Here is a 17,792-nt window from a genome sequence, read left to right on the forward strand (position 1 = left end):
TTCAGTTTTCTGAAAAGTGTAGAAAACTGAAAGACAAGTGTGACTCCTGCCTGAAGGGTTGAGACATAGTGAGCATCTTCAATGAGGAGTCAGGGGCTTTTTCTATAGTGGAATAACTGTGGCTATGGAGAAGAGGAGAACTTCAGCTTGCAGAAAGGGGAGCATCAGGGCCCATCACAGGTCACCAGGGAGAGGAGAATATCATTTTTTCTCACTACAAGAAATGCTTTCTGTTGTCGGAGTTTTACTTTAACTTCTTAATGACCAACCAGAATAGATGTAAGACTAAACATCTGTGCATTACTATTGATGTACCACTGATCTACACCCCTGTGCTCATCCTATCTGCCAGGAAATAATTCTTACCAAAACCTAGATTCACAGTCACAGGACTCAGTCTTCACTGTTGGTTAGGTTTGTTTTTCAGTTAGATTGATAGAGTAACAGATAAGTTGTGCCCATTAACCTCCTTGGCGGTAATCCCGAGCTGAGCTCGGGGTATGCCGCCGGAGGTCGCCGCTCAGGCCCTGCTGGGCCGATTTCGTTTCTGAAAAAAGCAGCACACGCAGCTGGCACTTTGCCAGCCGCGTGTGCTGCCCGATCGGCAGCGTGCAGCGGCGAAAGAGGGTCCCCCCAGCCGCCCGAGCCCAGCGCAGCCGGAACAAACAGTTCCGGCCGGCGCTAGGGGCTGGATCGGGCGGCTCTGACGTCAGGACGTCGACTGACGTCCATGACGTCACTCCGCTCGTCGCCATGGCGACGAGGAAAGCGAAACAAGATAGGCCGCTCATTGCGGCCTATCTTGTTACTTTCGATTGCCGGAGGCGATCGAAAGTACGCTTCCGGAGCGCCCTCTAGTGGGCTTTCATGCAGCCAACTTTCAGTTGGCTGCATGAAATATTTTTTTTTTAATTTAAAAAAAACCACATTGCAGCCTCCCTGGCAAAATAAATAAACCGCCAGGGAGGTTAAAGGTCCTTTCAAATTATACAGAAATGACTAGACTGTTACAGGCACCATATATGGCAGTTTTCTAAGTGTTAGTGTACTCATACTTAAAGAGGAACTTCAGCCTAAACAAACATACTGTCATTAAGTTACATTAGTTATGTTAATTAAAATAGATAGGTAATATAATCTCTTACCCTCCCTATTTTAAAAGAACAGGCAAAGGTTTGTGATTTCATGAGGGCAGCCATCTTTTTGGTTGAAAGAATGTGACAGGGAGCATGAGACACAGTTCCAACTGTCCTGTGTCCTAATAAATCCTCCCAGTTGCTAGGCAACAAGAACAACAACATCAGAAATCCCATCATGCTTTGCACAGCATCAGGGGAAAAAAGCCCAGGTAGTTTTCTTTGATGGGGTGGAGCTTAACTAAAAATGAGACTTCTATAAGAAAAACAAAGTTCTGATGCTGTGAAACTGTTAAAGAAACACCAAGCCTTTTCAGTTTTGCTGAGTAGATTTTTAGTCTGGAGGTTCACTTTAAAGAGGAACTCCAGTGAAAATAATGTAATAAAAAAAAAGTGCTTCATTTTTACAATAATTATGTATAATTGATTTAGTCAGTGTTTTCCCATTGTAAAATCTTTTAAATCCCTGATTTACATTCTGACATTTATCACATGGTGACATTTTTACTGCTGGCAGGTGATGTAGCTGCTGCTTGCTTTTTTGGCAGTTGGAAACAGCTGTAAAGAGCTATTTCCCACAATGCAACAAAGTTCACAGACAGGAAACTGCCAGGAGTACAGAGCCCCCTGATGATCCGTTTGTGAAAAGGAAAAGATTTCTCATGTAAAAGGGGGTATCAGTTAGGCCTGGGCCACACTAGCTCCGGGTGCGGGACGCATCCGTGGTCCGGGCTCCGATTTTCAAAACCCGGAACGCAAGCGGATCCGTGCTGCCTTTTTTGCAGCACACGTTTTGGATCCGCTTGCGTGTTTTTTTTTTTTTTTTTGCTAGAGGGGGTAGCAGCCAGGACGGGGGGCTGCGGGCAAAGCGGCGGCCAGGGGGGTCACATCCCCCCCCCTTGCTCACCTGGGTGCCCCCCGTCCCCGCTCCCCCTCCAGCTCGCATATAATGTAATAATTTGTACCTAATGAAGTTCGGCGAGCCGGGCACTTCCGCCCACACCGCTCGCCGTCACTTCCTGCAATGTCGCCCTCTGTATTTCAGTGGGCGGCATCGCAGGAAGTGACGGCGAGCGGTGTGGGCGGAAGTGCCCGTCTCGCCGAACTTAATTAGGTACAAATTATTACATTATATGCGAGCTGGAGGGGGAGCGGGGACGGGGGGCACCCAGGTGAGCAAGGGGGGGGATGTGACCCCCCTAGCCGCCGCTTTGCCCGCAGCCCCCTGTCCTGGCTGCTACCCCCTCCAGCATGGTGGCCCCCTCCTTCACCATGGGACACTGGAAACTGATCCGTTTCCAGTGTCCCAAAATGTCAGTGAAGAGGGAGGCCCGTTTCCCCATTGATTTTCACTACCCGTACGTGTATACGGGTCCGTGAAAAATGCTGCAAGTCCGGACTCAGCGTTCCGGGTTTAAAAACGTATTCCGCGGATCGCACGCGGATACGTTTTTAACTTGAGTGTGTACTGTTCCTATTTTTAACATTGGTATCCGTGGCTACGTTTTTCGTCCGGGACAAAAAACGTAGCTACGGATACGTTTTTAAATCAAGTGTGAACTAGCCCTTACTGATTGGGATGAAGTTCAATTCTTGGTCATGATTTCTCTTTAAAATGTACAAATAATTCTCCCATTTCTTCTCACTAGCCTTGCTCAGTCAGTAAAACCATTTAAGAAAGCATCTAAATATGGTAGGTATTTTAGGAAAACAGTGGCAATCGCTTGACCACAGCTGCTTCACACAGTCCTTCCATCACATTGTTTTCAAAAAGCACTGTCTTCTAGAAGGAGAAGCTGCAGCTCCCAAACCCTTACAATAAGAATGTGTAATTAGTGTGATGAAGCTGTCCCTCAACCCTCCCTTGTAAGAGGCATGATCAGAGCCGGGACATGGTCCTCCAGCACCCAAGGCTGAGACACCAAAGTGCGCCCCTCCATCCCTGCCACTCCAGCCATCACACACTGACTGCTATTAGACTAAGAGGCGCCACAGGGCCCACAACCTCCCCAACACCTTAATATCTAGTTATCTGGCTTGCAGCCACTGCTATGTATCCCCTTTTCTTATTTCTTTCTGCTTCAAACACAATTAGGAATGACAGCTGAATGAATTCTGCGCCCCCTCCTACACTGCGCCCTGAGGCTGGAGCCTCTCCAGCCTATGCCTCGGCCCGGCCCTGGGCATGATAAGGGTGTGGGAATGATCTGTGGAGGGAGAGGGATAACATTGGATGGCCTAGCTCTCTCCCTTTCTGAATGCACATTGGAAAAACCCGCATGGCAGCCTAAGTCACATGATTAATAATGAAATATCTCTGTATTATTTATGTTAGTCCCTATTAAACAAACAGGCATGGCAATACCAGTATGCACAGTATTAGCTGTTATAATACTAGTAAACAAGGTCAAGCATGTGCTGATCTTGAATAATGTGTCTTAAACTTTCCCTACTATTTCTACAGGGTTAAACTGGCCTTCTACCGTCATAATTAGCCATATTAAGTGCTGATAAAATGTGCCAACAATACATTCTGAGAGTGCAAACAGTGGCAGGAGATAAGCTAGTATTACAGCACAGAACCAAATCAACCATATAGTACAATGCATTATCGATCAGAGCCAATATCATGTTATTTTAAGCACAATTCAGTAAAAGTACACTGACACTTTAAATATCACTGGGAATTATATATTTGGCATTCTGTAGCAACACGGTATTGTTCCTTGTTAGGCAAAGAAAATAGATACTTTGTAATTAAGATGTGGTAGTGTAATTTACTGGCTGATAGATTTAAAACTGAAAGTTTTGGAACATGTTTGGTACCTTCATTAGGAAGCAAATATGCTCTGAAAGCTTGCATTTTCAATCTACTGATTCAGTAAACAGTATGGTTTTTGTTTTGGACCATCAAGGAGATTTTCAGTTTTCTACAATTACTGGTGCACATGCCCACAGGCGGTACATGTCCCTGTGCAACCTCAGGATTGCGCGCATGCACTCTTGTAACCTGTAAATGTGTAAAAGAAGCAAAAACTTAAGTACTGTAAATGTAAAAGTATTTACTTTTCCACATATATTCCAAAGTGGATTAAATTCATTTTTCCTCAGAATTATGCACACAACACCCTATAATGACAATGTGAAAATGTTTGCTGGTTTTGGAAAATGCGATACAAATAAAATTGAGAAAGCACATATACATACATATTCATAGCCTTTACCATGAAGCTCAAAATTGAGCTCAGTTGCATCCTGTTTCTAGGGATGCTCATTCGGATTCCGCGGAAGTGCAATTTCCGAAATTCCGATCGGAAATCGCATTTCCGCATCGGAATGTGGAAATCGGTAATGCAAGTGCGGTAAGCGGATTTCCGCCGGAAATCACAGAAATTTCCGCCGACTTTAACATCGAGTTTCTCAAAAACTATAAGATCTTTTTGAAAACTTTTTTTGCATCTTGTTAACAAGATTCTGTTTAATAAACCCTGAATATTTGGTGTTTCTAAGACTTACGGGGGCTTTGCTATTAACCGCTAAAATCGGCGGATTTTTACTGTAATGTAAAGTGCAGAAAATCTGCATCTGCCTATTTTCTGCATTTTACATTACAGTAAAAATCCGCCGATTTTAGCGGTTAATAGCAAAGCCCCCGTAAGTCCTAGAAACACCAAATTTTCAGGGATTTTTAAACAATATCTTGTGAACAAGATGCAAAAAAAAAGTTTTCAAAAAGACCTTATAGTTTTTGGGAAAATCGATGTTAAATTTGGGCGGAATTTCTGTGATTTCCGGTGGAAATTCCACATCGGAATGCGGAAATTGGTAGCGGAAAGCGGATTTACCGCGGAATCGGAAATTGGCATTTCCGACCATCCCTACCTGTTTCCCCTTGAGATGTTTCTTCAGCCTAATTGGAGTCCACCTGTGGTAAATTCAGTTGATTGGTCATGATTTGGAAAGGTATATGCCTGTCTATATAAGGTCCCACAGTTGACAGTTCATGTCAGAGCACAAACCAAGCATTGCAATTGTCAGTAGACCTCCGAGACAGGATTGTCTAGAGGCACAAATCTGGGGAAGGTTACAGAATAATTTCTGCTGCTTTGAAGGTCTCGATGAGCACTGGGGCCTCCATTTTCCATAAGGGGAAATAGTTCAAAACCACCAGGACCCTTTCTGGAGCTGGCTGGCCATCTAAACTGAGTGATCAGGGGAGAAAGGCCTTAGTCGGGGAGGTGACCAAGAATCCAATGGTCACTCTGTTAGAGATCCAGAGGTCCCCTGTGGAGAGAGGAGAACCTTCCAAAAGGACAACCATCTCTGCAGCTATCCACCAATCAGGCCTGTATGGTAGAGTGGAAAGACGGAAGCCACTCCTTAGTAAAAGGCACATGGCAGTCTGCCTAGAGTTTGCCAAAAGGCACATGAAAGACTCTCAAACTATGAGAAACAAAATTCTCTGGTCTGATGAGACAAAGATTGGCTGTGCACCGATGCATCCCATCTAACTTGATGGAGTCTGAGAGGCGCTGCAAAGCGGAATGGGGGAAAGTGTCCAAGGATAGGTGAGTCAAGCGTGTGGCATTATATTCAAAAAGATTGAGGCTGTAATTGGTGCATCAACCAAGTTTTGAGCAAAGGCTGTAAATACTTATGTACATGTGATTTCTCTGTTTTTTTATTTGTAATAAATTTGCCAAAACCTCAAGTAAACTTTTTTTTTTTCACATTGTCATTATGGGGTGTTGTGTGTGGAATTCTGAGGAAAAAAATGTATTTAATCCATTTTGGAATAAGGCTGTCACATAACGAAATGTGAAAAAAGTGATGCGCTGTGACTACTTTCCAAATGCACTGTTAATACAGCAATATAGGAAATGTTTTGGATGCTGAAACCAGGAAACGTATTGCAAGAGTGGCTATCCTGAATAGTGGACTGTATTCTACTATATGTCTGTACAGTGCCTCTTTATTAAACCCCAAGACATCTCTGTACTCATGGTACCCTCTGCTGGATGGAAGTTTAGCTTATTGGCCTTTCAGTCAGCAGGCAGTACAGACAACAGCCCTTCAAATAGGCAGGAATTGTTCAGGTGTAATGAGTAAGGCTAGTTTATCAGGGACACAGGCCAATTACACCTGGATAAGCGTGCTACCATTGAACTTATTATGTGCTTCCAAAGAATTTAAATTCTATGGTAGACTAAGGCTCCTTTACTCAAGTTAAACTTTCTCTTTCATATAGAATCCATTCACTGCTGTAAAGCGCTCATTTGACATTGCCTGTAATCCCAAGAAACCTCTCCAAATGCCAGTTCAAAACGGATTAATAAAGATGGAACTTAACCTTTATTAAGATAGTATTAAGCGTGCCATATAAAACATTAAAAATGCTGTTAATGTCAGAAATTAAACTGGCGTCCCTTGATGTGAATAACGAAAAGTTCTCACCGATTGTCAGGTTAACAAAAATTTCAGTCAAAGTTTATAAGGGAAAAAATATAGTCACATTGGATCATTTAGGACAGAAAAAGTTCAGTTAGTGCCCCAGATTTCCTTTACTAGAAGTTCATCATTTTAGACAGCTGAGCATACTGGGGAATCTACATTACAGCGAGGCTGTTATATTTCAATCTGTGCACTATCGGGGCATCCTATATAAGCAGGTCTCAGCTTTCCCAACTGAAGCTAAGTCTTGTCCCCTGCAGCACTAAGCCACACCCACATGTTTAAACAATCCAATGACAAAGCCGCAATACCCAGCAAGGGTTGTCATACTAGAAAGTTAAAGAGGAACTTAAAGGGAACCAGAGACGAAGCACTCTCATGTATTTTACCAAATATATCAGTGGGAACATTAGAGAAAACACCTACCCTGCTCTCTGTTTCATTATTTACTGTTCAGCTTTCTTCTTATCAGCCCTGATAAAATCCCCAGTCGGACCGAGCATTCAGTCTGGCTTTGCTATAAAGACTCAGCTATAATGATTCCTGAGCAGAACCACAAGGGGGCAGGCTTGGGCTTGAAAATACTTCAGAGAAGACAGACTAAGTTATAATGATTCCTGAGCAGAGCCACAAGGGGACAGGCTTGGGCTTTAAAAGACATCAGAGAAGACAGACTCAGCTATAATGATTCCTGAGCAAAGCCTGACTCAATGCTCAGTCAGGGATTTTATCAGGGCTGTTAAGAAGCAAGCTGAACAGTGAAGAATAAAACAGAGAGCAGGGTAGGTGTTTTCTCTAATATCTCGCACTGATCTATATGGCAAAATACATGAGGGTGCTTCATCTCTGGTTCACTTTAAACCCAATATTGAACTTCATCCCAATCAGTAGCTGATACCCCCCTTTCCCATGAGAAATATTTAACTATTTTTGAATAGATCATCAGGAGGGTCTGTGTGGCTGATATTGTGGTGAAACCCCTCCCACAGTGTGATGTCAGGACCATGGTCCTAACAGCTTTTTGTCTGTGAACCTTGTTGCATTGTGGGAAATAGCAGCTGTTCTCCACTGCCAAGCAACCAGTATCTCCTTCTGTGCATATGTATATCTACCCTTTTAGACTATCGCATTATTAGTGAGTGTAGTTCTAGATAATGGCAGTTGGTGCTGACTTTTTTTTTTCTTTTTTCATGTTTGCCAGTAGTTAACATCATGACATGCAGTAGAGTATTGTACTGGGTTAGCCATAAGTAAAAGCAAGAAGTTTTGAATCAGGATGATACCATTTATTGGCTAACTTAAATAAGATGTGGAAAATAATGGCTTTTTCACAAGCAGTATTTGCCTCTGTACATAGAACTCTCAGTAGGTGAACATTCAGTACAGATCACCTGGCAGACCTAAAGAGGTCACCAGCAGTGATACATTTTAGAATGTAAATCAGAGAGAGGAAAGATTTTATATGGGGCACACACTGACTAAATAATCCATAAATGAATATTTTAAACAATAAGCAATGTTATTTACTAAGTAATTTTCACTACAGTTCCTCCACCCTGGCGTTTTGTTTTTTTGCGGCGCTCGGCCGCAGGTGGGTTTTTTTCACCTAATTTTTTTTTTCATGTAGCTAGCCTAGCGCTAGCTACATGATTCCCCCATCCCTGCGCTATCCCTCCCACCCCTCCGATCGCCGCCGGCGATCATACCTAACAGGAAATCCCGCTCTGAACGGGATTTCCTGTTAGGGCTTCCCTCGTCACCATGGCGACGATCGGAATGACGTCATCTTAGGAGTCCCGATCTACCCCATATCGCAGCCTGGCGGTGATTGGCCAGGCTGTGCTAAGGGTCTGGCGAGGGCGCCTCTTTCGTTGTGCGTAGCGGCGGATCGGAGACAATCGAATTAAACACGCAGCCAGCAAAGTGCTAGCTGTGTGTTTTTAAAAAAAATTGGAAAAAAACGACCCACCAGGGGCTGAGATATCCAGCCTGGCGGTACTGAACGAGCTGAGCTCGTCCATAACGCTAGGCTGGGTTAAACATTTAGCACTAGGCTTAACACCATGATGGGAAGAGGAATAGTGCTAATCCTGAAACATTTGGTGAATCAACTGAAGTACACCGACCATTTCCTCATTTATATTGATCTAAATGCATACCTGTGATGCAAGGATTATTGTTTAGCATAGCACACATTTCTATGTCAAAGTACTCATCCATGTTATGACCAAAGGATATTCTTGATAAACTGGAATTGAGATAGTTGAAGCTTTCAATACCGTTATTCATTTTAGCACTGGTTTCCATTTGTTGTCTCACAGTGGTGGGTATACTGTTTCTATCTGCCCCCCACCCTCCCATCTCCATAGAACAGCTCAAATTAATTGATGGGACTGAATCAGAAACGTTTCTCAGACCATCCTATACACTGGTATGGATATGGCCCTTGAAGACTGGAGTTCAACACCTGTGTCATAGAGAAAATAACTGCTCTGCTGGCCTAGACTTGACAAGTGGTTGTTGGAACTTGTTTTGCTTAAAGGGGTTCTTTCGCAAAAAAAGTAGGCAGTTAAAAAATGTGACAGGTGACAGGTTTTGGGCCAGTCCATCTTTTTAAGGTGGATTCTCAGGGCTTTCTTTGTTTTCAACAGCATTTCCTGAACAGCAGTTTAACTGCCAAAATAGCAAGATACCAGCCGGCCTCCCTAATCACTTGCACACTATTATGTCAGTTAGATTTTGCAACTGTGGTTCAGGAAATGCTGTTGAAAACAAAGAAAGCCCTGAGAATCCCCCTTAAAAAGATGGACTGGCCCAAAACCTGTCATCTGTCACATTTTTTAACTGCCTACTTTTTTCGCGAAAGAACTCCTTTAAGGTTGCCAATAACGGTCCAATTTCTAGTGAAAAATCGTTCAAGCGATCAGAAATTCTGATCGGACGAAAAATCATTCACTATATAACCAACAAACAAATCTTTGCTTCCTATCTATCACAACCAACAAGAAAATCCAAATTTTGGTTTGACAAAAATCTAATCGGATGGCTATTTTTATAATCATTTGTAATCGATTGTGCCCATCAACTGAGATTATTTACAACCAATTCGAACAAAATTTCTGATCTCTCAAACGATATTTCGCTAGACATTTGACCGTTAGTTGCCACCTTTAGGGCTCTTTCTCCCTATGTGCTGCATTGTCAATGATGATGTACCGCAGATAATGTGTGATAAGCATGGTAACTATTGACTTTCATGTTACTGCTCTCAGTACAGCTGTGTGATCCTGCACGTTGTGATATAAGATGGATGGGCACAATTTATCATACAACCCACGCATTTTCCTATCGGGTTCTACTGTGCCGCAGATGTCCATGTTACAATGCACCATGATGTGCATGCCCTATGTCAAGAACGCATACGCAAAACCGTGTTTAGGCATGTGCTGCTGAGCAGTGACCAAGCTCCTTGACGACTATCTGAGGACAGGACAAACTTTAAAGAAAATATTTACAATTACATTTTCTCTATGGATGTGTATGGGGGAGGGATCTGGATGACTTTTGTCTGTGTCCCCATTAAGCATCCCTATTAAGCAGATTCGTCCTCATTTCTTGTCCTTTAAAGTAAAGGTCCAAGGAAAAAAAAAAAAAACGGGATCCACTTACCTAGGGCTTCCTCCAGCCCGTGGCAGCCGTCCTGTGCCCTGTGTATTCTCCGCTGCAGAACCCGACCTCGCCAGGTCGGGTTCCGGGTCGGCGTCTTCTGCTCTCCAGGGCGCGGGTCACGTGGTCCGGGCGACGTCATCGGGGCGGTACTGCACAGTAGTACTGGTACTGCACAGTAGTACCGTCCATGATGACGTCGGCCGGACCACGTGACCCGCGCGGTGGAGCGCAGAAGACGCCGAGCCGGAATCCGACCTGGCGAGGTCGGGTTCTGCAGCGGAGAATACACAGGGCACAAGACGGCTGCCACGGGCTGGAGGAAGCCCCAGGTAAGTGGATCTTTTTTTTTCTTGGATGTTTCCTTTAAGGACAATTGTAGTGAGAAGAGTATGGAGGCTGCCATATTTATTCCTCTTAAACAATACCAGTTGCCTTGCAGCCCTGCTGATCTATTTGGCTGCAGTAGTGTCTGAATAACACCAGAAACAAGCATGCATCTAATCTTGTCAGATCTGACAATAATGTCAGAAACATCTGATCTACATGCTTGTTCAGGGTCTATGGCTAAATGTATTAGAGGCAGAGGATAAGCAGGATAGCCAGGCAACTGGTATTGCCTATAAGGAAATAAATGTGGCAGCCTCCATATCCCTCTTGCTTCAGTTGTCCTTTAAAGGGGTTCTGACCGTTCTGTAGCCCTTTTTCAAAATGCAATTTAAATGAAGAGATATGTTCCTTTCATAAGTACTAATCTTTTTTCCCTGTCTCATGTAGAAACAGCTGTGCTGTCTCTCTCCTGCTCCTTTCTAATTATTTATCTAGTTAGAGGAATATTGTGCTACAGGAAGAGGCAGACAGTCTAGAAGCTGTTACTTCCTACTATATGCCTCCCCCTCCCCCACATCATCTGATGAGTCATACTTGACCTTTCTGCAAGCTCCAGACAGCAGGGGGAGGGATATCTGCCTCTTGAGACTTCAGCTCAGCTCATCTCTCGTGCACAGTAGTACAGGGAGACTGTGTACTGACCCGGAAGCACTTTACATTGCAGCCATCTTGGCAAAGTTTAAAAATTATATTTTATTAAGTTATTTAATGGCAGCGGGGTGCGGCAAAAATAGGAGAAATGAAGAGGGGGAATAATGAGGGAAACAGTAATATGTTTATTTTAATGTGCTGTAAATTCACCACAGATCTTCTTTAAGACATTAATGGAGTTTTATTATAAAATCAGGTGGACCACAGACAGGAAATGAGAGACAGCACTAAAAAAATGTAGGGATTCTTTGTTTCCCCAAAATATAACTTTAAAACACCAGACTTTTTTTTAATTATCATTTTCATTCTGCATGGTATGTAGATACATAATACACTGGCACCGTTCCAGACATGCTCTTTCACTTTTATTGTAACAAAGTGTTGCAGTGATACTAGATAAAGGAGCTGGATGCTCCGAAACATTGTAACCCTACTGTGACTCATGTTACAGGTGGAAGAGCATATCTGAGACATGCCAGTCTACATTGTATCTACTTGTATTGTCAATCTGGATTGCTGCCAGACGGACCGAGGCATGTCAATCTTCACAGCGGTGAGCTCCTCTAAACCTCTACCCATTCTGCATGGTATGGACATAAGTCAGGTCGAACTGCTGTCTGGGACCTAACTGGGGAGATTTCCCCTCCATTAACCCTTTAGCAGCCAATTATTCAGAGGCTCGCAGGTGCTCAAGGCTAAATTTATTTTAGCACATTTTTTTTATTTGTTACATTTCCTTGCTAATAATTAGTACTGCTGTAATGTGTATTTATGGCCACTTGTCACTAGGGGGCAGTGTGAAACAATAATAGAGGACTTCTGCTTTTAGTTTCTATATATTCTGCTAGCACAGAGATATCAAAGCATTCAAAGAATTTACAGCACAACGAGTTCTGCCAACTGCAGTGCGCTTATCTCAAATGAGATGCCTTTGAGGCTGCTAATGGGGTAATGCCCCAGTCAATAAAAAAAAAGAAAGCAAGGTTTCTGTAAAGGGGACACACTCAAATAAAAACACTTTTTGGTCGTGTGGGGAGGTGTTATAACAAATAAGATTTTTCTTGCCGGTTGTTCAGGTTGAGAATCTGCTGACTTCCTGTCTCACTTATAGGGTCACTTAAAACAGGAAGTGAGGGAAAAGTTCCCCAACAGGACACAGAGGCAGCAACAACTTTTCAGACATTGTATCCATCTATCTATTCAGCGCAGATTGAAAATATTGCAATGCGTTTCAGCCACTACAGCGCCTGCATGCACCGCCGACAAGCCTGTTGGTGGATATTTGTCAGCTGCCAACACTGGATCTCCAAGGCTGAAGAGGAAGGAAGGAGTCTCATTAGGACCAGAGGTATCCCTCAGGGCACTTTTTTCATTACAGGTTTACTTTAATCTTATTGCTGTATTGTGTACCGGTATATTGCATTATGTGATGAGATCTTGCAATTTTGCCAATAAACATGTTTAAAAAAAGAAAAAAAAACCAAAACAAAAACACTACACCAATGAAAGAAAATAGCATCAATAACTAGAAGGCAAATGCATCTGCTGCTGCTACTTCATGCTCCTCTTTCAGTTCAAAGTCTGAGATTAATGATTCCCTATGAGCTTGTTTAGAATAAAAGCACCAATTCCATTTAACATAAAACATTACAGATGAATTTAAAGATTTATCCAGCTCGTATCTCCCCTCATGCTGTTGATGTTTGCTTGTATTGTAACGTGCGCAAGGCTATTTAAAATTTAATCACAAGCGCTATGCTACGTACGGAACAAAGACAAACTCCAGGGAGAACAAAATCAATGTTAATTTAGCCCAAAGCAAAAGGGGTAGTTGAAGGGAGTGAAAAGAGGCATTTGGAGCTTTAATTTATACATTTATATGGAGGCATGAAATACTATATACCTTGAAAGAGCCAGTAAAGAATGAGAATTGAAGAAATATGTTCATAAAGAACTCACCTTCTTCTCTTCCGATTTCAGAGCTGAAGCTTCATCTCCAGATCTCTCCTCCCCTTCATCATCTTCTACAGAGACTGTAGATGTGTCAGACACGCTACTTACCCTTCTGTTCATAAGTGCATCCTGCAGTATAAAAGTAAACACACACTTGATATGGTCTTATTGCAGCAGTTCCTTAATTTTCAGTCATAGTCCCAGAGGTTGAAGTACCACCATACTTGCACAAAAAGGGCAGCCTGCAAGGCCTGGGATGCTCTTATTTGTTTTGCTTGTGTTTGCATGGGTTTCCTCCAAGTGCTTCAGGTTCTTCCCACATTACATCCCCCCCCCATGGCAGGGACATTAGACTAGGGTTTGTGGTAGGGATTAGATTGTGAGCTTCCCTGAGGAAAAGTTATAAAGAGGCATTGCCAGCAATGCAAAACTGTCAGACAACCCATGAAGAAAAAATGATGCGCAGAGAGCCTGACGAGTGAAGACAAGCCCGATCCGCTGAGCGGATCGTTCAGAACCAGTGTTATCAGTCTGCCGACAAACTGTACACATGCTCTACTGTCGCTGGAAAGCCTGCCCAGCGGGAGGGTCTGACGGACCCGCCGTTCCTTATAGAAGTGCGTGTGTACGCACCTTAAGAATATTGGACTTTAAAGGGATACTATTGATTAACGTGTTTTTTAACGTGAGTTTGAGAGAGTTCCTGAAGTGCTGGTAAATAATGATGTATACATTTCATTAGCTCATCTCTTTTAGTTTACTGTAACAAATTCCTTTCACTCTGAACTGAGGGCAATCTGCTCATTTTGTGATGGGAGAGTGAACAATGAGGGGAGGGGGGGGGGGTTTCCCTCACTGTTATCTCTGTGTGTAACTGTGTCAGAGAGAGCTTTCAGAAGCTGCCTGTGTTTCTGAGCTGTCTGCATAGAGCAGAGGAAATGTAACTTGTTTTAAACATTAATTGTCAGTGACTCAACAGCTTTTCATACCTTTTTGCACACTGGCTGTGCATTGAAGCAGACACCCCTTTGCAAATGATTTGTCCCAATAGAGTTAAATCCTATACACAATGAATTAAAGCTTTTGCCTCTGATATTTAACATGAAAATTAGGAAAATGTTTACACAACTACTTCGCCATTATTTGTACATTGTCATTTTAGAATACTTGGGTATTGATAGTATTCCTTTAACCACCTTGGCCACAGATCTCCAGCAAGATTTCCACTGTGGTTAAATTCAGTTTGCATCAATATTGTGTCCATTTTCTATCAGTTTTAAAGTGAACCGAGCACCTTTTTTATCACTCAGGACATTTCTATAGCACATGAAAAATGCATGCCAACAATCTGTTTCATTATTAAAATAAACTTTCATTTTACCTTGTATTTTACATTCAAAGTAGTGTTATTAGCCTGTTTCAGCAGGCCTGCCCGACCGTCCCCATCCGCAGAGCTTTCAGGAACCTAATCGTTTTATTGAGCTAATTACCAATAGGTAAACAATGCCTTTTCATCAACAAAGGGGGTGAGTAATTAGGACTGTTTCTTCAAAGACATTGTGTGTGTCCATGTGTCAAGATAGCATCTCTGACTTCTGTAAATAAGGAATGTGAGAAGGGGAGGGGGGAACATGGCAGCTTCTATGCCAGGAGAGATTCCAGTGAAAGAGAATGTGCTCAGTTCCCTTTAACGGACAGAAACGAAACTGATAGAAAACTGACAGAAAACTGATACAAACTGATGTTACCTGATGGGACTGAAATGGAACTGTAGACATTGGCCACAATACGCTAAGCGGTTTAGACTAGGCTACTGATGGTTTTTAGTCTATTGATGTTTTGGTGTAATGTTTTAGACCTGTTTTTAGACCTGGTCTAAAATATTCAGTAATCAGGTCCGTAAAGCAGGAGAAATGATCAAAAGATGCAATTCACAAAGGCAAACAAAGAGTAACCACACCCACTTTTTCTGACAGAGATTAGACCAGCTGATTTCTGTCAGTAAAGTGATTCTGTGAGGTATTTTAGACGTGAGGATGGAACCTTTTGAATTGATTGTGCAGGAGTTTAATTGTATATAGAGGAGATCTCATCAGGAGGAGAAGGATGTCAGTCATAGCTACTCGTTTGTTAATTGCACCTTTTTATCATTTCCCCTGCTTTACCAACTTAATTACCGCATGTTTTAGACCAGGTCTAAAAACAAGTCTAAAACATTTGGTAATTATTAGTGAATTCCCTCTTGATACAACTGATTTACACCAAACCATCAGTAGACTAAAAACAATCAGTAGACTAGTCTAAACTGCGTAGTGAATTGAGGCTATTGTGTGTGTGAACCGAGCCTTACTGAACAGCTGTTGCTCAGCCCAGGGGTCTAGTCCTGGAAAAAGAAGTGAGTGGACCCACCCTAAAAACTAAATGGGCATGGTTAAGCATAGCGTGGGCGTGATCATGGGTGGGGCCAAACATACATGGCCTTAGCAGTGGTATAAAAGGTCTGCCAGGGGAAGTTTGAGCTCTGTCGTAGTGTATCCCCAAAAAGTAGATGTAATCTGACAGCATTTCACCAAAAATACACATAATCTGGCAGAGGTTCCTCCAAAATACAGATAATATGGCAGTGGTTCCCACAAAATAGACAATCTAGCAGCAGCAGTTCCCCCAACATACACATAATCTGGAAGCAGTTTCCAAAATACACGAAACCTGGCAGTGGATCATCCAAAATACACGTAACACCCAAAATACATGTAATCTGGGTGATGATGTGGTCCCCCAACATGCACAATCTGGCAGCGGTTCCCCAAAATACACATAATCTGGCATCAGTGGTTCCCCAAAAATACAGATCTGACAGCAGTTCTCCCAAAATAGGTACCCCCAGTATAGCTAGCCTGGTCTATAGGTGTCCCCAGTATAAGTAGCCATGTGTATAGTTGTCCCCAGAATAGGTGGCCAGATGTAGAGATGTCACCAAAATAGGTAGCCAGGTGTATAGATGTCCTTAGAATAGGTGGTCAGGTGTATAGATATTCCCAGAATATTGTAGCCAGGTGTATATGTAGCCAGGGGTATATGTGCCCAGTATATGTAGCCAAGTGTATAGATGTCCCCAGAATAGGTAGCCAGGTTTCTAGGTGTCCCCAGTATAGCCAGGTGTCCCCAGTATATGTAACCAGGTGTTCAGGTGTCCCCAGTATAGCCAGGTGTATAGGTGCCCCCAGTATAGCCAGGTGTATAGGTGTCCCCAGTATATGTAGCCAGGTGTATATGTGCCCAGTATATGTAGCCAGGTGTATATGTGCCCAGTATATGTAGCCATGTGTATATGTGCCCAGTATATGTAGCCAGGGGTATATGTGCCCAGTATATGTAGCCAGGTGTATAGGTGCCCCCAGTATATGTAGCCAGGTGTATATGTGCCCAGTATATGTAGCCAGGTGTATATGTGCCCAGTATATGTAGCCAGGTGTATAGTGGCCCCAGTATATGTAGCCAGGTGTATATGTGCACAGTATATGTAGCCAGGTGTATATGTGCCCAGTATATGTAGCCAGGGGTATATGTGCCCAGTATATGTAGCCAGGGGTATATGTGCCCAGTATATGTAGCCAGGTGTATATGTGCCCAGTATATGTAGCCAGGGGTATATGTGCCCAGTATATGTAGCCAGGGGTATATGTGCCCAGTATATGTAGCCAGGTGTATATGTGCCCAGTATATGTAGCCAGGGGTATATGTGCCCAGTATATGTAGCCAGGTGTATATGTGCCCAGTATATGTAGCCAGGGGTATATGTGCCCAGTATATGTAGCCAGGTGTATAGGTGTCCCCAGTATATGTAGCCAGGTGTATATGTGCCCAGTATATATAGCCAGAGGTATATGTGCCCAGTATATGTAGCCAGGGGTATATGTGCCCAGTATATGTAGCCAGGTGTATATGTAGCCAGGTGTATATGTGCCCAGTATATGTAGCCAGGTGTATAGGTGTCTCCCCAGCTGGAGGGGAGCAGCGCAGCAGAGAGGAGCATTGTGCGCAGCGTGGGGAAAGGCGGATGTTTCCTCCCCCCTCTTGTACCTTGGGGCTCCTCTCCGTGGCTCTCCCCTCCATAAAGAATGCGACGGCAGTGGCTGGCAGCGGCATCAGTGGGCGGGACTTACCTCCTCCAGCATTGCGGCAAGTGGAAGCTGTTCGTGCAGCTACTCTGGTCTAGTGAAGACCAGAGCAGCGGCACGCACAGCGTCAGCCCGGAACGCTGGAGGAGGTAAGTCCTGCCCACTGATGCCGCTGCCAGCCACCGCTGCCAGCCACCGCCGCCATCCACTGCAGCCGCATTCTTTATGGAGGGGAGAACCACAGAGAAGAGCCCCAAGGTGAGGGAGGGGGGGGGGAACGTCCGCCCTTCCCCACGCTGCGCACAATGCGCCTCTCTGCTGCGCTGCTCTCCTCCAGGGTGCTAGGGGGGACGGTGTCCACTGTCCAAAAAAAGTGAGTGGACGCCGTCCCCCCGCGTTCACGCAGGACTCGACCCCTGGCTCA

General features: G+C 43.7%; 1 protein-coding gene across 5 annotated transcripts in view; it reads right to left on the reverse strand.

The window, feature by feature from the left end:
• Positions 1-17,792, reverse strand: part of SEC16B (SEC16 homolog B, endoplasmic reticulum export factor) — a 391,505-nt gene that overhangs the window by 80,585 nt on the left and 293,128 nt on the right. For all 5 annotated transcript variants that reach the window (XM_068239647.1, XM_068239646.1, XM_068239648.1 and 2 more), the window contains exon 22: positions 13,254-13,376. In XM_068239647.1, coding sequence (XP_068095748.1) covers positions 13,254-13,376 — 123 coding nt within the window. The remainder of the gene's footprint in view (positions 1-13,253; positions 13,377-17,792) is intronic.

The sequence above is a fragment of the Hyperolius riggenbachi genome, chromosome 6 (genome assembly GCF_040937935.1).
Source record: "Hyperolius riggenbachi isolate aHypRig1 chromosome 6, aHypRig1.pri, whole genome shotgun sequence".
NCBI classification, from domain to species: domain Eukaryota; kingdom Metazoa; phylum Chordata; class Amphibia; order Anura; family Hyperoliidae; genus Hyperolius; species Hyperolius riggenbachi.